The 19,921-nt window shown below is 58.4% G+C and overlaps 1 protein-coding gene and 1 long non-coding RNA gene across 8 annotated transcripts in view; one reads left to right on the forward strand and one right to left on the reverse strand.

Annotated features, from left to right (window-relative positions):
- The window catches only part of PDE4A (phosphodiesterase 4A), a 44,666-nt gene that overhangs the window by 20,847 nt on the left and 3,898 nt on the right, over positions 1–19,921 (forward strand). For 4 of the 7 annotated variants that reach the window (XM_029919105.1, XM_029919104.1, XM_029919103.1 and 1 more), the window contains 13 exons: positions 7,707–7,898; positions 8,708–8,744; positions 8,866–8,936; positions 9,714–9,763; positions 9,931–10,043; positions 13,560–13,653; positions 14,924–15,147; positions 16,284–16,382; positions 16,492–16,656; positions 17,103–17,202; positions 17,329–17,483; positions 17,687–17,809; positions 18,256–18,438. In XM_029919105.1, the coding sequence (XP_029774965.1) occupies positions 7,707–7,898; positions 8,708–8,744; positions 8,866–8,936; positions 9,714–9,763; positions 9,931–10,043; positions 13,560–13,653; positions 14,924–15,147; positions 16,284–16,382; positions 16,492–16,656; positions 17,103–17,202; positions 17,329–17,483; positions 17,687–17,809; positions 18,256–18,438 (1,606 nt within the window). Of the gene's footprint in view, positions 1–64; positions 316–1,715; positions 1,862–7,706; positions 7,899–8,707; positions 8,745–8,865; positions 8,937–9,713; positions 9,764–9,930; positions 10,044–11,676; positions 12,096–13,559; positions 13,654–14,923; positions 15,148–16,283; positions 16,383–16,491; positions 16,657–17,102; positions 17,203–17,328; positions 17,484–17,686; positions 17,810–18,255; positions 18,439–19,921 lie in introns of those variants that run through there. The other 3 variants (XM_029919106.1, XM_029919107.1, XM_029919110.1) reach the window with 3 other exon arrangements.
- LOC115275375 lies at positions 6,587–10,191 on the reverse strand. Its single transcript, XR_003901517.1, has 3 exons — positions 9,842–10,191; positions 8,986–9,072; positions 6,587–6,707 (listed from the first exon to the last, which is right to left on the reverse strand). It is a non-coding gene; the product is annotated as an uncharacterized LOC115275375 (long non-coding RNA).

Genomic DNA, 19,921 nt, shown 5'->3' on the forward strand with positions numbered 1-19,921 from the left:
CGTGGCCTGCGCGGGGCAGGCGGGCGGCGCTGCTCCCCAGCGCCCGCTGAGGCGGGGCTGCCCCGCGCCCCCTGGGGCTATGGCGCGGCCGCAGGGCCTGGGCCGCATCCCCGAGCTGCAGCTGGCGGCCTTCCCGGCGGTGGCGGTGGCCGAGGACGAGGCGTTCCTGCCTGAGCCCCCGGCCCCGCGCGCGCCCCGCCGCCCGCGCTCGCCGCCCTCCTCGCCCGTCTTCTTCGCCATCCCGTCCCCAACTTTCCGCCGGCGTCTTCGGCTTCTCCGCAGCCATCAGGATTTTGGCCGCCAGGCGTGGGCTGGGTAAGTGCGCGCCAGCGGCGGTGGGTTCGAATCTCCCTTGGCCACCCGGCGCGGGCCAGGTCCAGGGTTCCTAGCTGGCTCTCCGCAGCCTGAGTTCCCCTCTTCCGGCCCAGGACAGTGATAAAAATCATCCCTGCCTTCCAGGGTTACCGTGGAGACATCTGATATGGCATGCAGTAGGCACTCAATAAACGTTAAGTTCCCCCCACTTCCTCTGCAGTCTGCAGTCAGGCTTTGGAGGCGTGAGGCCAACCTGCCATCCACGGTGATCTGGGGACGCGTCTTCAGCGTTGCTAGCCTCAGTCTAACGGCCTGTGAAATGGGGCCAGCGCTGGCAATGGGGGGGGGTGCCTTGCCAGGAGGCTCGGTGACGTTACCGGGTGCGCCGGGCACAGAGGGCAAATGCTCTTTCTCTTCCTGGCCAGACTCGGGGTGGGATGTGGGGGTGGGGGGGCTCGAAGCTTGGGGGCGAGGAGCCTGGAGACACATCCCGTCTGGCTTCCCAGTGTTTTCCGTTTATCTTGGAAGCCGAGACTGACAGCCCAGGGGTGGGCACGGGCTGGCTCTGGGGAGTTTTAGAGGCTCTTTTGCCTTACCCCCTTACCCCTCCACCCTCCGCACCCACTTGTTTGGAACCTGAGGTCGGAAACATACTGGGAGAGGACACCGCGGGGACAGGCTCCGCGTCTGGACGCGGGGAAGAGATTGGGGAGGGGAGAGAAGAGGAGGAGGGGTCGGGAGCCCAGCGTGGGGTGGGGGAGAGAGAAAGCGAGCGAGCGAGCGAGCGAGCGAGAGAGAGAGAGAGAGAGAGAGAGTGTGTGTGTGTGTGTGTGTGTGTGTGTGTGTGTGTGGTGGGGGAGAAATCAGTGCCTCTCTCCGGGTTTCTCTCTGTGTCTCTGTCTCCACTTCTGTCTTTCCTGTTTCTGTTCCTCCCCCTTCCCCGCATCCGTCGTCCCTCCCCTGGGTTTTTGTCACTGGACCCCGCACGTCCTCCGCCCGCGCAGAGTCTCTCTCCCCCTGGAGCGCACTGCGTTCGGAGCTGGGCTCCAGCGGCCCAGCTCGACGTCAGAGGGGAGGGAGGCGGGGCCAGGGCCGAGGCGTGGCGGGGGGGGGGGCAGCCGGGCCGAGCCCAGGAATCAGGAGCTTGGGGCACCCCCCCACCAAGACCCGGGGGGAGGGGGGCAAGCGGGAAGTGTTGCACAGAGTTCCGCAGGAGAAGGCAGGAGCGGAGCCCTCCCAGACGCTGGGGACCCAGAGACGCCCAGGCGCCAGGGGCCCCGTCCCTGGGGGGGTCACCGGGAGGGCGGGTGTGGAGGCGGCGCCGCTGGTGGCCACAGACACCTCGGGCCTGTGAACGGTGAAGCCACACCACCGTGCCGCTGTCCTCATGCTGGTCCCGACAGCGTTTAGCACCCATGCGCTCGGGTACAGCGCCCAGGGCAAGGCCCCGGCCCCCTGACCTGACACTGCCCCCCGTGGGCTCCCTGGTCCACTTCTCCTTCAGCGACGAAGACACCTGTTGGCACCCTCCAGGCAGATCTGTCAGGTGGGTGGCCTGGGGCCAGTTCCCTCCTTTGCCACTGAGGGCTTAGGCTGGGGGGCAGGGAGAGGGTACCCAGTCTGCCTTAGGGAGTCCCCAAAGTGGCTTCCAGGGTCTGCCTGGAGCCCCACCCCCTTCCCCCAGCCCCAAAATTCTTGGTGCTCCTGACAGCTTCCTGCAGGTGATAACCCCCCAAAGGAATGCCAGGTCCTGCCCCTTCCTATTTAAGATGGGATCCTCCAGCCCTCTTTGTGCCCCTAAAGCTGGGTTTCTGGCACTCGTGCTGGTAGCAAATATAGGTGTCCAGCGTCACCTGGGTTCCACTCCCAGGCCACTGGCCTGGAGCCAAGTCCCTCTGGCCCAGCTCTGCTTAGGGCCTCCAGTCTTCCCCACCCCCTCCTTGCTGGAGCTGCCAGGCTGAAAACCAAGCTGGGGTGGGGGAGGGGGCGGGCCCTGCTGGAACTCCTGGGGGTTATTTAGGATCAACTGGACAGTATTGGAGCCGAGAAAATTCTCAGGGTACTCCTGCCTTGTTTCTGCTCCCCTATACCGGTCCCTTCAGACACGCGGACACACACACACACACACACACACACACACACATGCTGTCTACATCCACAGCTACACATGGCACACAGACACACCCACACACAGGGTAATCGGGGTCCCCTGGTCTTTATCGTGCATGGTATGGGTCCCTTAGCTGGAGGGGACACAAAGAGACTCCCACAGTTGACCCATGCGCGCTGTGAGCACAACCACCGAAACCCTGGCATCCCACAGTCTCAGGTACCCCGCATCGCCCCCAGGAGCACTCTCCCCCCGCAGCGCACAGCCACACGCAGGAGCCCCCCTCATATCTGCTCAGGAGTCAGGGACAGCCACAGCACGTGCGTGGCACACAGGTACACTCTCACAAGGTCACACAAATTCATGGACACACCTGCTCAGACATACAAATGCACACAGACACCCATATGCAGGCAGGTGCCCTGGGCACATGTACACCCTGAGTCGCACATGCACAGGCGCGCTGTGCACACCCGGCCCTACGGACAGCGGTGTCACCTGGCACCACGCGCCTGCCTGGCAGACACACACCAGCGCCCGCCCTCAACCTCGGTATGACCTTCACAAAGCAAATGCCAGGCCTTTCCAGAAAGGCCGCCTGGCGTCTCCTACCAGGGAGTCAGGTGGAGTGGGGCAAGGAGCCCGGGGAGCGGCCAGGCCTGCCTGGGGGGATGGACGCCGGATGATCGGGCATCCAAGTTTCTAATCTGGCTGCCCAGGTTTGAGTCCTTCTAGTGCTAGTCAAGTTGTTCGTGCCATCTGCACCTCAGTTTATTTCTCTTGGAAATGGAGCGTGCGGACGTGTTCGGGCAGGTGGCTGCTTCGATTGTTGTTATGACATTTACCAGTCGGGACGGGTCCCCTGTCCCTGCTGTCCCCCTCCCAGCTTGTTTTTTGCCTGAAGGCCCGTGCAGCAGAACTCTCTGAAGCCTTGATCTGCCCCTGGGCTGCACAGGCCCCCAGAGGCCCAATTTGATGGAGGCCTGGAGGCCCCAGAGGGGTGGAGGCAAGTGGCAGCTTCACCCAGAGGATGCCACCAAGTGGTCAGGCAGACTGTTTCCCTCCGGTTTGGTGTGTGGCTGTGATGTGCCTCCTGACTCTGCTTTATGGCCTTGGGTCCTGTTGGAACATTAATGGAGTGGCCTCCGGCCTGACTTTGGGCCACTGTGAGCAGTGGCAGACAAGGGATGGGTGACTCCGCATAGAACCAGGGTGCGATTCTAGAGGGCAGGTGTGACCCCACCCACGCGTACGCCCACAGTCAGCCCGCAGGGCAGCGGCCTAACGCCATCCCCTCTGCCCTTCCGAAGCCCCGGGGACCGCAGCTCCTGGAAGCACAAACAGCAGGGCCCCAGGGAGCCTCTTCCCATCCTGGCCTCCGGGCTCCCACTGACGTGCGTGAAGCCTCTGGGGCTACAGTATCTGATGCTCCCTGGGCCCCGAGCTGGGACCCGGTCCCACCTTCCCTAACCCGGCCTCAGCGTCTGGGGCCAGAGTAGGGGCCTCAGCGCGCAAGTATGTCCCCACTTCCTCCCCAGCGGAACTCAGCGGAGACAAAAAATCCAGGCTGCGCCCTGGGAGACAGGACATGGTCCTCAGGCAGCGAGGCCACCGGCCCCTTACCATCCCTCTGTGCCCCACTCTGCCCTGCTGAGCTGGGACGTGACCACGACACAATTCACAGAGCTGGTGGGGATGGTGGGGACACCGCTGGGTTCAGGTGTAGAAAGCACTTTGACAGTGCCAGGCACATGGCAAATATTCAATGTCTTGTTAATATCATAATATACCTAAAAGGATCCAACCTGGCACCTGGTACACAGCAGGTGCTCAGTAAATGGGCATTGTCATCAAAGGCCCAAGTTCATGGTCTAAGAATAGTCTATCTTAAGGTGTTTTTTTTAATTTACTTTAAAAAAATTAACCTATAGTAAAATTGACCCTTTTAAAAAATATTTATTCATTTTTGAGAGAGGGAGAGAGCACAAGTGGGGGAGGGGCAGAGTGAGAGACATAATCTGAATCAGACTCCAGGCTCTGAGCTGTCAGCGCAGAGCCTGACGCAGGGCTTGAACCCACGAACCGTGAGATCACGACCTGATCCCAAGTGGGTAGCCCAACCGCCTGAGCCACCCAGGAGCCCCAAATTCACTCTTTTTGTAAATGCCGTACAAGTGTTTCTTGTTTTAGGCAAATCTACACAGCATAAACTTACCCATTTAAACCATTTTTGGGTGCATATTTCAGTGTCGTTAAGTATACTGACATTGTTGTGCCCCGCTCACCCCCATCTGTCTCCAGAACTTCACCGCCTTCCCAAACCGCCACTCTATCTAGTAAGGAAAGGACACTTGAGTTGTTTCCTGCTCTTGGTTATTTTGAATAATGCTGCTCTGAACATCCGCTTGAGTCCCGCCTTCAACTCTTAGGATTTAGTATTTCAGTTCTGTGCGTGTACCTAGAAGTAGAATTGCTGGGTCACACGGTAATTCTATGTGCTCGAACCCACGCACCATGAGACCACGACCGGAGTTGAGGCTGGATGCCCAACCGCCTGAGCCACCCAGGCGCCCTGAAGCTTATTTTTAAAAGAAGTGTGAATCTGTGACTGTTAAACATTTCTGATTTCTCTCCTAAAATTGGAATACCTGGCTGCTGGTGGGGGCCCAGCACCACTCTGCCCTTGGCGTCAGCTGCCCAGCCCCTGAGAACGTTTGCTGTGGTGGCAGGAATGTGCTCGAAGCGGGGCTGAGTAGGCAGAGGGCTGCAGTCCATGTTTCCGTCTGAGGAGTCACAAGACCTGGGATTGAATTGCGGCCCCACCACGCTCTCGCTGCATGACCCCGAGCCAGTCATCCTCGTCTCTGACCTTAGTTTCTCCATCTGTAAAATGGAGTCAATGAACCCCCGTCCCCGTACTCCTACCCCAGGACTGGCCCAGAAACAAACGTTAATCTGCAGATGCTGGCTTTGCTATCCTATTCTAGAGGATTTCAAACTTCTTTTTGTTTTTTAATGTATTTTTGAGTGAGCATAGTGGGGGAGGGGCAGAGAGAGGGGGACAGAAGATCTGAAGGGGGCTCTGTGGGGTCAGGCTGACAGCACAGAGCCCGACATGGGGCTCGAACTCACAAACTGTGAGATCATGACCTAAGCCGAGGTTGGACGCTCAGCTGACTGAGTCACCCAGGCGCCCCTCAAACTTATTTCTTAGCAGAGGGATCATTGAAATAAATCCTTACGCTGACTCTCAATAGGTAGGACTGGAAAGGGGATGGTCCATTTCCTTCTCCTGCTCCCTTGTACCCACCAGAGCGTAGCTTGAAGTCTGCTGACCCTTCTGACACTTTAACAACGGGGTGACAGACCAGAGAGGGCAGTGGCCTTCCCCAGGCCACACAGTATGTTGGAGGCACACAGTGCCCGACTCTCATCCTCAGGTCTGCACATCGATGGCTTTGCCGAGTCCGCTGTCCGCCTGGCGTGTACGGGGCTGGGTGGCTCACCGTTGCTGCTCTTTCCTGAGCATTTTACCCGTGTTAACACATCCAGGTCGCCTGGATGACCTGAGGAAGGTGACGGTTGTCCCCATTTTGTGGATTAGGAAACTGAAATCCAGTCACTTCACTCCAGTCACACCTCTGGGAATTAGCAGAGCTAGTATCTGACTCATCCTGAGCATCTTGCCGGTGACCCCAGGCTGGGGCCCCGCTAGCTTCCCCTCTCTGTCGCTGTGTCTCTGTCACAGTCTGTCTGTGTCTCTCCAGCTACTCCAGCTTCTTTGCTTGTCCTCAAACAAAAACCAAATCCTGCCACAGGGCCTTGGCATTTGCTCTTCCCACCGCCCAGAGTGTTTTCCTCTCCCTCCTGACCAATGGCCTGCTCCTTCTCATCTTCCGGGCCCTGCTCACATGTCACCTCCTCAGAGAGACCTGCCTCCCCTTTTCCAGTCTCTGGTGGCACAACCCAGCTCACATATGCCTCCATTCATACATTTCGTGATTCATTCAGTAAACATTTTAGTGGGTGTGTACTGTTGTGCCAGGCCATGGTCTTGGACCCCAGGATAGAGCAGTGAACAAAGAAGACAAAAATCCTTGCTCTGCAAAGCTTGGTTCTAGAAACGAAGGCAAACAGTAAAGAAGTAAAATATAGAATATGTCAGGTCAGTAGTATTTTATTTTTTTAAAGGAAGGTAAATATGACATAGTAAGGCAGAGATTCAAATCTTGGATGGGTTGGTCAGGTGAGGCTTCCTGGGGAGACAACATTGAGCAGGGGCCTGAAGGAAGTAGAGAAGCGAGAGCCATTAGAGATCTGGGCAGGGGAAACAGCCTCTGCAAAGGCCCTGAGGCAGGAATGCATCTGGAATGTTTAGGCAACAGCCAGGGGGCCACAGAAGCTAGAGTAGCGTGAGCGAGGGGTACACTGGGAGGTCATGGGGCAGGGCCTTGTGGGCCTCAATGAGGACTTTGGCTTTTGCTCTGGGTGAGCTGGGAGCCATCGAAGGGGCTCAATGGAAGAGGGATGTGACTCTGGTCCCCGTAGAGGGGAACAGACTGAGGGGCAAAGACAGGAGCCAGGGAGCAGGGCAGAGACAAAGTGCTGGTCCAAGCAACCTATGAGTGGGGCCAGCCAAGGAGGGGCTGAGAGTGGACAGATTCTGAATAGACGTGGGCAGTGAGGAAAGAGTAGAGGCAAGCGGGCCCCCACACTTTTGGGGTGTGCACTGCCACTAGGTTAACCTGTTTATAGTCCAGCCCTCCTGTTCCATCTCCATAAGGGACAGATGGGGGTCTGTCTTGGTCACTGCTGTGTCCCCAGCAGCTCAACAGAGCCAGGCTCACACAGGCACTCAATAGCTGTCTGAGGGGCGCCTGGGTGGCTCAGTCAGTTGGGTGTCCCGCTGCGGCTCAGGTCATGATCTCACAGTTCGTGGGTTGGAGCCCTGCATCGGGCCTTGTGCTGGCAGCTCAGAGCCTGGAGCCTGCTTCGGATTCTGTGTCTCCCTCTCTCTCTGACCCTCCCCTGCTTGCGCTCTCTGTCTCTCAAAAATAAATAAAATAAACACAAAAAAATAAAAATAAAAAATTAATAGCTGTCTGAGCTCTGCAGCCCTGACTCCCATCTCCTTTAGGGTATCTGTCTCTCTTTAATGTCTGCTGTCTGTCCCCCATCACTGCCAGGACTTGCCTTGGTTCCCTTATTCCTCGGGACCCCCCCCAGGGCCATCTCGGCCCCCCCTGACCGCCCTTCTCACCCCCCCGCCCCCCGCTTGCAGCTTCGAGGCAGAGAATGGGCCCACGCCGTCTCCCGGTCGCAGCCCCCTGGACTCGCAGGCGAGCCCGGGCCTCGTGCTGCACGCGGGGGGCGCCGCCAGCCAGCGCCGGGAGTCCTTCCTGTACCGCTCCGACAGCGACTACGACATGTCACCCAAAACCATGTCCCGGAACTCGTCGGTCACCAGCGAGGCGTGAGCACCCCATTCTCGCCCTCCAGGCCTGCTCCCAATACAAGCTGCCCTTGCCAGCAGGGCGTGGGGACACGGCCTAAGCCCCCTGCCACCCGTCCTTCCCCGTGAAAAGTAAACAGCCCCCTCACCCACATGGAGGGCTCAGTCCCTATACCGCATGTCCGCCCGGTGAGGTTTGAGAGCGCACCCCGTCTCTGCGTCCCCCCTCTAGCCCAGCCCCGACCCACATCCCTACCCACCCAGCCTGCCCAGGCCGGCTCCTACCCACCTGGCCCCCCCTCAGCCTCTCCCTCCCTGCTGTCACTTCTGCCCACAGAGCCTCCAGCTTGGCTGAGCCCCCCTTCTTCCCCCCCCAGGCTTCCCTAAACCAGCCCCCCCTTAACACGACCACCTGTTGAGGCGTGAGCACCCCTAGACCTGCTCAGCCCCCTCCCCTCTCACTGGATCCTCCAGTCCTGGCCTTCCCCATCCAGGTACCCACCTCTGCTCCCCTACCTCCTCCTGCTCCCCGTGCCCTCCTACCCACGGCTCTCACCAGGCCCCACCTGGCAGTGGACTTATGGGAGCTCCCTTTGTCTCTGCACACCCCCTCCCGGCCCACCCGCCTGGGCTCCTCTCCAGGACCAGCCCCTGCAGGGTGTCTGCCCTTGGGAGGTGTGAGCCCCCCTCCCAGCCCACCAACCTCCCCCAGCCCAGCCCCCACAGAGTATCCACAGGAGACTTGCTTCTGTGGCACCTCAGCCCCTATTCACCCAGGCCCGGAGGCGTCACTGTGAGGACGCCTGACCTGTCCCTGTCCTTGGTTGCAGGCACGCTGAGGACCTCATTGTGACACCTTTCGCCCAGGTAAGACCCCTCCCCTAAGAAAGGAAGGGGCCCCAACCTTCCCCCACACCTGGGGACAGGGACCTTGCCCCAGCCGCCCGTCCTGGCAGCTCCCTCTCCTCACTGCTCGCTCTCCGTCCAGGTGCTGGCCAGTCTCCGAAGTGTTCGCAGCAACTTCTCACTCCTGACCAATGTGCCCATTCCCAGTAACAAGTAAGTCAAGGCTGGGCCCCAACATTCATGATCATGAGGCCAAGCTCACCTGGACTGGGTTCGTCTCTTAGCTCTGCTGTGTGCCCTCAGGCAGGAACTTGATCTCTCTGAGCCTCTGTTCAGGCAGCAGTTCCCTCTGAGGGAGGAAACCATTGCAAGTCCAATGGCTAAGACAGAAACTTTTTACAAATAAAGACCAAGGGGTCCAGACACATGGTGGTGAGGCCAAGGGTAGCCAGCTGCCCCCACCTTGGGGCCACTCCTGGCCCTGATGCCAACTTTCCTGGCAAATAGCATCTTGTGGTGCCTTTGCTCCCCCTCCATAAAATGAGAATTTAATAGCGTCTCCATTAGATGCTCCTGTGAGGAGTCTGGAAGGTGATATGTAGAAGGGTGAGAACATTGTCCAGCACATAGTAAGTGCTCACTAAATAGAAGTAATTGTTTGGGGGCAGGGGCTTGGCTGAGAGCTGCTAGTCTCTCTGGGAGGTGCGGGAACTTTGGAGACATAGGACCTGACCCTATGGCTGATCAGCCACGAGCCTACGGCTGATCGGCCACATAGTCTTGAGTAAGCCTGTTCATTTCCTTGAGCCCATTTCCTCATCTGCAAAATGGGTTCTTAGGGGCTCTGGGAGAGGCAGTGGGCTGAGTACATGGCCGCATGCCTGGGACATGGGGAGCACTCAGAAAAAGGGAAATTGGCATTATTCATAGAGAGGGGAGGCAGGAATCTGGGGGCACACAGGCTGATGTTGGAGCCCCATTTCTTTGCAGACGGTCCCCGCTGAGTGGCCCAACCCCTGTCTGTAAGGCCACGCTGTCAGGTAACAAAGCCCGTGGGGGGAGGACCCTCTCCCTGCTCTAGTGGGGGACCCCTCATCTAGGGGGGGTGGCTGTCTTACCTCCTTTCCCAGCACCCCACTCACTTGGTGGACCCCCATCAGCTCGGGTTGGGGCCTCTGGGTCACCACCCATGCTGCCCCTTCTCCAGAAGAGACATGTCAACAACTGGCCCGGGAGACGCTGGAGGAGCTGGACTGGTGCCTGGAGCAGCTGGAGACCATGCAGACCTACCGCTCCGTGAGCGAGATGGCCTCTCACAAGGTGAGGAGTCCTCCTGCCTGAAGGGCGGAACTATAGAGCCCCTGGGCGGGGTCTGCAGGCGGTGCCACCCATGGGGCGGGGCCTGGGTCTGAATAGGGCCAATGAGGTGGGACCCTTTCCTGGGTCTGCGCGGGTGGGGCTGACTGCTGGGGGGGGGACCTGCGGAGAGGGGTGATGGTGGTGAGGAGGTGGTGGTGGCCAACATTTGGGCCAGACTAGTGGGGCGGAGCCAGGACTAGTGGGGCGGGGCTAATCTGTGAATGGGGCCTTTGGGATGGAGGTCCATCCCTGAGCAGGGCCAACCCTAAGACTGCATTGCATGTTCTAATAGATTCTGACTTCCCCCAGGGGTAGAGGGGCCTAGTGCATGGGGGTAGATGTGTCTGGCTGTCCATCTGATGTAGGCAATCGTCTCTCTTGAGGGGGTGGTCCAATGCTTGTGTCGTCAACAGCTGTATGTGCGACTGTGGGTCTGTGTGGCTGTCCATTTGTTGGGGGCGCGTTTGCAGCACAAGCCGGGGTGTGAGGGGATGTTCCAAGAGGGTACGTCACGCGTAGTGTGCAGATGTGCCCCTCTGGGGGAGGAATGGGTGTGCACAGACAGTTATACCAGATTGTAAGTGTGCGGGGTGTGCCAGAGAGGTGTGTTTATTTATGCATGTGAGTTGGTCTAGGTGTGAATCTGAGTGTGTATCTCCACAGGTCTGTGACTATATGTGTGTGTGTGCATGTGTGTGTGCACGCACACATGCATGTGCTTGAAGGGCTGCAGGAGAGGGTGCAAGGCTCCCATGTACAGTTGTGCAGGTGGTGTACAGCACAACTGCAGAGGACGCCATTCAGAAAACAGGCGGTATGCGTGATGCCTTCTGGAGTTGTGCGGCATGGTGGTAGTTCGCGTGGGAGGGTGCCTGTCAGGAACTGAGTGTACAGGTGGAGGTGTCTGTGTTGGGGGTGCTGCACACACCTGTGGGTGGAGGCTTGTCTGGGAACATTCGAGTCTGAGGGTGACTGTGTCTCTGAGGCAGTGCTGAGCCTCTGAGAATGTGACTGTCTCTAAATGTAGGTCTGCGGGTGTGTTTCTGCGATGCTGTGTGTGTGTCGTAGTGGGTATGAGTGTGAGCATTTCCTTGGGGACTTCTCGGGGTATGTTTGTGTCCAAAGCCCCATAGTATTTGTATTTGTTTGAAAGTGTGCCTGTGGGTGTGCTGGGTGTGTGTTAAGTGTGTCCAGTATACCTGGGTGTTTGTCCCCAGGGGCGTGTCTCCAGGTCTGGGTGTGAGTCTGTGTTCTTGGAAGGGGTGTGTCTGAAGGTGTTTTCTGTGCCTTGTAGACCTGTTAATGTGTTGGACTTCAGAGTTGTGACTGTGTGGTGTGTGTGAGTGCGTGTGTTGGTGTGGAAGGTGTGCCTCACAGTGTTTGTATGTCTGGGAGTGTGTGCAGTGTCTGGGTGTGTGTCTTTGCCGCTGGGTGTGTCCCTGGAGGGGATGCGTCCTCCCTGCCTATGGCTGGCAGCCCCGCCTGGGTCCCGGCTCAGGCCCGTGGGCTCTGATGCCCCTTTAACGCCCCCCCACCCCCGGCGCCACCTGACGTCCCATGCAGCCTGCCAGTGCTGCAGTGAGCACGCACACGCGCACACACAGGCGCGCACACGGAGCCCAGAGCCTCCGAAGCCACCTCCCGGGACCCTCGCCCTACCCCCCCCTCCATGGGCAGGGGTCCCAGGCCACCTCCAGCCGCTGCCGCGGGGGGGCCCATTGGGGCCAGGGGTTGGCAGACCATGTAACCAGGGCTGCTTTCGGGAGCGCGGAGGGGAGGGGAGCCCCCAGCCCTGCTGGGCCGGCCCAGGCCCCTCCGCGGCTCCCCCTTGCACTGCCCACCTGCCCTGAACCCCCGCACCCACCCCCACAGTGGCTGTTAACCCCGGGACTTCCCAAGCCCAGCCTCTCTGTGTGCGGCAGCCCTGAGCGGGGCTAAGATTCCAAGATGCCCTTGGTGGATTTCTTCTGTGAGACCTGCTCCAAGCCATGGCTGGTGGGCTGGTGGGACCAGGTAGGGGGAGTCGGGGTGGAGGATGGGCGGGAGACTCGGCCCTTAGCCCTCCCACCTTGGATCCTCAAGCCCCTGGTCCGGGCTGGTGTGTGCAGCTGTGCACGTGTGTGGCCTGGCCATGAAGCCTTGTGACTGTCTGTGTCTGTGTGTGGCCCAGGGCTGGGCGGGGACAGCGGGGGGGGGGGGCTGGGGATGTGGGTCTCTTGCCGGCTGTGACTGTCAGTACTCACATGTGCGTGTGTGTCTACAGTGGTGTGGGGGGCTGTCTGACCCTGTGCTCATTTGCCTGGGTCACGGGGTGGCCCTTTCTGAGATCACACAGCTCTGGTTGTGGTGGTATGTGTTGGGACATGTTTGTGAGCCCAGAGCTGTGTGATTCTTCTGGGGTGTGTGGCCCCAAGTGTCCGTGACTGCCTTCTTGTGTGTGCCCCTTGATTTGTGTGTCTGTGGCTGTGTGGAATGTGTAAGATGGTAGTCTCTGACTCTGTGTGTGGTTGTGTGACTTTGTGGGTCCATCTTGTGTACGTGTCTCCCGCAGCACTAGGAGAAGTAAAGTGCCCCATCCTGGTGTGGGCTCCGAGGGTTCACCCTTCCCATCAGGTGTCCCTCCTGCCTCTCTGCACGAGTTGCTCCTGCTTTGGGGGCGGGGAGCCAATGCCCTTTCTCCTCCATGCACAATGTCACAGCAGACACTTGTGTGAAGTGGCATCGCGGGGACCAGGAGGGACCTCCAAGCCTGGCTCAGGGTGTATTCCACTCATCTGTGCATCTGTCCACCCCGCTGAGGCTGAGGGAGAGGGGGCTGCGATGGGAACCCCCTCCCCTGGGTGACCGAACAAGGTTTCCTCAGCCCGCCAGTCTCCCCTGCCCCCGCCAGACCTTCTCTTCTCCCAGAACTTGCATTCCCTCCTGCAAAGGACAGACTATTGTCTCCTTCCAAACTGGGCTGGGAGCTGGGGGCCAGGACGCCCTATGGGACTGGGGTCTGTATCTGGGAAGACTTGGGCCAGGGTAGCTCTGGGAAGGCAAGGGTTAAGGGGCCCAGGCCTGCCCCCCTTTCCCCCAGCTCAGCAGCTGGTTGGAGGGAGAGTTGCTAAGGAGACTCCCATCACCATGGCGACGGGATTCTCCTGACACTCTATTGGCTCCCTTCCACAGGTGCCCCTCTGGCTCCTCCTTTGGGCTGGAGGAGGAGGAAGTCTGGGGAGGGGTGCCCCCCTTCCCCAGGACGGGAGGGGTATGCTGAGTCCCGGCATCCAAGCCTGGGGCCCCCATCCAGACCTGGGAGGAGAGGCAGGGCTGACTCCCTCCCCTCCAGCAGGCTGCTGAGGGCTCTGTTGGCTGAGTAGAGAAGTAGGAAGGATTCACCAGGTCTTCAGAAGTTTCTAGGGAGGGGCTGACCTCCTCCACCCTCTGCTGCCCTGCCTCCCCATCATTCCTTCCTTCTTGCCTCCTTCACCTTAGTTCAAGAGGATGTTAAACCGTGAACTCACACACCTGTCAGAGATGAGCAGGTCAGGAAATCAGGTCTCTGAGTACATCTCCACCACGTTCCTGGGTGAGTGAAAGTGCGGGGAGGCTGCGTGCCTGAACTGGAGGGGGCTGCCCCAGACCGCAGGTCCCATTGCCCACGTTTGCCCGAGGGACCCTGACTCCTAAAGTCCCTAAAGATCAAGGTTACCACGCTCAAGAGTTCTCTTGCTCATGATGCCCCTAAACTCAGAGGGATGTTAACTTTTATAGAACCTCCACATTAAAAAATCTCTCCAAGCAGAAAAGCCCCTCCAAATGCAGTGGAACCACAACGGAACTCTCAAATTCAAGACACCAAGAAACCCACAAACTCAGATAGAATTCCTAAACTTTAAATGCCTCCAGGCTAAAAGGCCTCCACAAATTCAGTAGAATCACCCAACTTGATATAACCATCAAATTCAGTAGACGCTACCCCCCCCCGCCGCCAAACTTGATACCCCAATACAGTTATACAGAATACCTCGCATTCATTAGAACCCTCAAGCTCACGGGGACCTCCAACTCATCCTAATCTCTTTATCCAAACTCAGGATATGCCCCCCCCCCACCAAACTTAGGATAATTCCGCCCTCTCAATTTATCACCAAAAGTTCCCAAATTCTGGGGAACTGGCCGCACCAAGCCCAAGAGAAAGAAGGGCTCAGAGTTTCAAATACTTTCACACATGGGGGGTGTAGCCGTTCTGAGATCCAGCCAATGGGAGCATGGCATCTGAATAACCTCTATTAGGCCCTGTTATTGACTGTCAGGGACCCCAGGTCACAATGGGTGGCCCAAGCTTAGCTCTGGAAGCCCTCAAAAGCTCGGGGGGGGGGGGGGGGGGGGGGGGGGAAGGGATCCTGGGGCTGGTGTCAGGGGTAGGGTGGGGGTGGGGTTCATGGAGCCAGAGACTACCCTTCCTTCTCCCCACCCCCACCAGCATTCTCAGTCCCCATGGAGGTGTCACCCCTGCCCGAGAAGTTCCTTCTCCAGCATCCCCACCCTGCCTCCTGACTTCCCTTGCCGCCCCCTTACCAAACCCAGCAATCAGACTGGGGCCAGCCACCCCACAGCTCCGGGCTGGCCCCAAGCTCCCCACTCCAGCGCACCACCTCCCAGAAGAATTCCGACCTTCCCTCTGGTTTCCAGCCTCTAAATAACCAACAGCAAGACAAGCATGACATCCTGAAGGGGGTCTGCCCTCCTGAGTGAGCCTTCCCAGGGTACAGTGGGGAGCGGCCTAGGGGAAGTGAGGGCCGGAGGAGGGAGTCTCTGTGGGGGACTCATGCTTGTCTCCCCTTCATCTCCTCCAGACAAGCAGAATGAAGTGGAGATTCCATCGCCCACCATGAAGGATCGAGAAAAGCAGCCAGCGCCCCGCCAGAGATCTTCCCAGCAGCCCCCGCCCCCCGGGCCGCAATTCCAGCCCATGTCTCAGATCACGGGGGTGAAGAAGCTGACGCACAGCCGCAGCCTGACCGATTCCAACATCCCCCGCTTCGGGGTGAAGACCGACCAAGAAGAGCTCCTGGCCCAAGTGAGTAGGGGCTCAGCAGGGACTGGCCTAGACAGGAGCCAGAGTCTCCTGGAGGCCAGAGAAGGACTGGGCACTGGGTCAGTCTGAAGTGAGGACTCAGGCCGATTTGGTTTATGAGGCTCTCATCGGGGCAGCAGGAGTGAAGGAAGCGGGCGAGGAAAGAGCTAAGCGAGGAGGTGGTCTCAGCTAGAGTCTGGCCTCCACCTGAGCCCACAAGGAGCCCGAGTGTGAATAGTGCCACAGAGTTGAGCCCTCCTTGAGGCAAGAGTGCTGGACTTTTGGACCCCGGTGTCCATCACTGGCTGTGGGCTGTCTCCAGAGTGGACAGTGTTACCGCCTCCATGTAGCTCCTGTAAGGGCAAGAGGAGTTTTCTGGAGAACAGAGCAGCTACGAATCTTTGTAAGCAGCAGTCCTGGCACCCGGCAGGTGCAGGACGGGGGCCCTGGTCAGTGACGGGGATCTGGGCAGAACCTCGATGGCATCCACTACAGGCCAGACCTGGGTTCAGCTCCTGGCTCTGCCGTGACACCTAACGCCAAGGGGCTCCCACATTGATTTTTCCAGTGGACTCGGCGCACTCTAGTTGGCTCACGCGGCTGACATGTATTGTAACCTGCACGCCAGCGCTAGCGAGTGCCGCAGCCAGTCACCCAGTGTTTACTGAGCCCCTACTATGTGCTGGCACTCTTCTGGATTCTGGGGAGATGTGGAAAATTAGCCCAGGTTCCTTCCCCCTGGTGCCGATGAGCAGTTTAGTCACAGCTTTGCCACTTGTGAGATGCAAGGTGGTGGGTCAGTCACATCACTTCTCTGAGCTTTGATTCTCCAACCAACCAAATGAGATCAAGTGCTTAGCATAATGCCTGGGAGATAATAATCACTCAGGACACAGGCGCTGCTGTTGCTTTGTCATCTTCTGGCCCGGTAGGGACTCGGACAGTCCATTCTGTGCTGCCAAGCACGCTGCCCACCCCAAGGGGGGAGTCATGGTGCTACTTTCAGACCGGAGCTCTGAATTGCTAGGGAAGAGTCCAGAGGGGTAAAGACCAACCAAGAGGAACTTCTGACGCACTTGGGTTAGGGGCGTGGCCCTGGGTCTTGTGGGTCCCTGACCTCCGGCCTCCGACTCCACCAGGAACTGGAGAACCTGAACAAGTGGGGTCTGAACATCTTCTGCGTGTCGCAGTATGCCGGAGGCCGTTCCCTCAGCTGCATCATGTACACGATATTTCAGGTAGGTCGGCCCGAGGCGGGGGGCGAGGGGGGGGGCAGGGTGCACCGCAGGGGGCAGGGCGGAGCTCGGAGAGCTCCTGGGAGTCACCGTCCCCCACACCTACCGTCAGGAGCGCGACCTGCTGAAGAAGTTCCGCATCCCGGTGGACACCCTGGTGACGTACACGCTGACCCTGGAGGACCACTACCACCCCGACGTGGCCTACCACAACAGCCTGCACGCGGCAGACGTGCTGCAGTCCACCCACGTGCTGCTGGCCACGCCCGCTCTGGATGTGAGCCCTGCCTGGCCCCGCGTCTCCCCACCCCGTCTCCCATCTCCTGACTCCCATCTCTCTCTGATGCTCTTCTTGTCCTTATCCATCTCTCCTGACCATCTTTTTTTTTTTTTTTTAATATTTATTATTGAGACAGAGAGAAACAGAGCATGAGTAGGGGAGGGGCAGAGAGAGAGAGAGGGAGACACAGAATCCGAAGCAGGCTCCAGGCTCCCAGCTGTCAGCCCAGAGCCCGATGCGGGGCCCGAACCTACAAATCGCGAGATCGTGACCTGAGCCCAAGTCGGACGCTTAACCGACTGAGCCACCCAGGGGCCCCCTGACCATCTTTTTTTTTGGCACCTGCATCCTCTCTTATCCTATCTCTCAGCCCCTCCCCTCCTAACCCCCCCACCCCTGTCTTCCTAACCCATCTCTCTGCAACCCCCTCTCTCCACCCCTAGGCCGTGTTCACGGACCTGGAGATTCTTGCCGCCCTCTTCGCGGCTGCTATTCATGATGTAGACCACCCCGGGGTCTCCAACCAGTTCCTCATCAACACTAGTGAGTGGCCCCCCGCGGGGGCGGGGCCTGCCGGGTCGGGGGCGGGGCCTGCACTGCCCCACCCCTCGAGGCGGCCCTGCCGGCTCCCCGCCCTCCCCTGACCGCCTGCCTGGGCCTGGGCCGCAGATTCGGAGCTGGCGCTCATGTACAACGACGAGTCGGTGCTGGAGAACCACCACCTGGCCGTGGGCTTCAAGCTGCTGCAGGAAGACAACTGCGATATCTTCCAGAACCTCAGCAAGCGCCAGCGGCAGAGCCTGCGCAAGATGGTCATCGACATGGTGGGCGGGGCGGGGGCGGGCACAGAACGGAAAAGATCGCCTTTGCCCCTCGGGGTGGAGGCAGGGTCCGAGTCCAGGCCCGGAAGTCCGGGACAGGCGTCCTTCGAGAGGGCTGGGGACAGGTTGCGCTGAGCCAAAACTGGAGAGGCGTAGTTGGGGTCAGTACGGCCCGTGGCAGGACTTCAGTGGCCCCTCGTCCACAGGTGCTGGCCACGGACATGTCCAAACACATGACCCTCCTGGCAGACCTGAAGACCATGGTGGAGACCAAGAAAGTGACCAGCTCGGGGGTCCTCCTGCTGGACAACTACTCCGACCGCATCCAGGTGCCCCCCCCGCGCCCCCCCACTGGGTACCCTCACCTTAGAAGGAGACACGACCCTCTCTCCCTTTTTCTCTCCCCTTTGGGTCCAGTTTGCTCCCCTCCCTCAGGCTCCAGCTTCCATGCTGCCCCTTCCTGTCTCTTTCTTTTCTTCTCCCCTCCCATCTCTCCATCCCAGCCCCCAGCTCCTACCATCCCTCCTAATTTCCTTTTGCCTTCCACCATCACCCCTTCCTGTCTCCTCCACCTCCGCCAACACCTCCTTCTCTCCTCCCCACATCTCTTTCTTTTCTCTCCCCTCTACCACCCTCTCCCCTCTCCTCCCCATTTCCCCTGTCTCTATCTCCACATCCCACTACCTCAGTCTCCCCATAAAGGGGGAGGTAAGGAAGCGTGAGGTCCCAGACTGGGACAGGGGCACAGCCTCTGAGGGTCCCCCGCCTCATGCAGGTCCTTCGGAACATGGTGCACTGCGCAGACCTCAGCAACCCCACCAAGCCGCTGGAGCTGTACCGCCAGTGGACGGACCGCATCATGGCCGAGTTCTTCCAGCAGGGGGACCGTGAACGTGAGCAGGGCATGGAGATCAGCCCCATGTGCGACAAGCACACGGCCTCGGTAGAGAAGTCTCAGGTACAGTTTCAGCGGGCCTCCCCACCCCGTGCTGGCCCGGAGCTCGGAGACCCGGGAGTTCCCGACCTGCTCCTCCACAGAGTCACGTTTTTCTGTGTTTTTTTCCCCCCTTTTCTATCTTGATGGGAAGTTTGCAACATTTTCCCTTCTACAGAATAACCAACACTGGGCCTCTGGACCCACAACCTGTAGACCTGAGTGGACAGTTCTCTCTCATTTGTAGCCATCAGAAAGCATCAGTAGTAATACTTAGCCGGCTCTTAGTTATAGATTGTATTCCGCCCCAGCCTCCCGGCATCCCTGTAACCTGGCCGCGGATTCTGTCCTTGGTTTTTGGTGGGGTTTTGCAATGAGATGCGAGGACGTGTCACCATGTACTTGTTTAACTTGACACGAGGCACAAACACACAGCCTCGTTCGTAGAGTGTGAACATGAAAGTTTCTCACCCTCTCCACTTCCAGTCTCGTCCCTGGCGAGACCCGTTTGTCCCGGCTCACTGCGCAGGCCTTTCCAGACCTGAGCTACCCAGCCTTGGCGATGTTGACGTTTGAGACTGGATCGTTCCTCTGTCTCAGGGGCCATCCTGTGCCTTAGAGGATTTTGAGCAGCATCCCTGGCCTCCACCCCTCCCCTTCCACTTATAACAACCAAAAATGTCTCTGGATCCTTCCAAATGTCCCCTCAGCATGCGGATCACCCCATCCTCCCAACGCCCGGGAAAACCAGTTCCGTAGGTTTTATTACGTAGTTACATTTACGGGCAACCTCATAGCAATAGTTTGGGGGGGGTGCTTTTTTAAAAAAAATATGAGTTTTATCAATATATACCTGTTTTTATGCAGCTTGTCTTTTCTTCCAAACAGTGACTTGGAGATGTGTCCAAGTTATTTCATATAGAATTAGCTCATCCATTTTGACTACTGTGTAGTATTCTCATAGATATAGACAGCAAATGGGGTCTATGGGTTTTTTTCCTGTGGATGGCTGCCCATTTAGGTGTTGAGGAGTTACAAATTCGCAGTGACTCAAACAAGATAAGGCTTTGTTTTTGTTTGAGAGAGAGAAAGAGTGCAAGGGAGCAAGGGGCGGAGAGTAGAGAGAGAATCCTACGAGGGACAGAGAGAGAGAGAAAGAAAACCAGGGCTCATGAGGGGCTCTGTTTTTACTCCAAGTGGGACTCAGACTCCCTAACTGTGAGGTCATGACCTGAGCTGAAGTCAAACGCTTGACGACTCAGTCACTCCATTTTTATCCTCTTGTATATAAGAAAAGTCCAAGGGCACCTGGGTGGCTCAGTCAGTTAAGCGTCCAACTTTGGCTCAGGTCATGACCTCATAGTTCAGGCGTTCAAGCCCCACGTCGAGCTCTCTCTACTGTCAGCCCAGACCCTGCTTCAGATCCTCTGTCTAGCCCCCTCTGTCCCTCCCCCCACCCCCTCACAAAAATAAATAAATGTTAAAAAAAATTTTTAATTGAAAAAAA

Source organism: Suricata suricatta, chromosome 12, assembly GCF_006229205.1.
Source record: "Suricata suricatta isolate VVHF042 chromosome 12, meerkat_22Aug2017_6uvM2_HiC, whole genome shotgun sequence".
NCBI classification, from domain to species: domain Eukaryota; kingdom Metazoa; phylum Chordata; class Mammalia; order Carnivora; family Herpestidae; genus Suricata; species Suricata suricatta.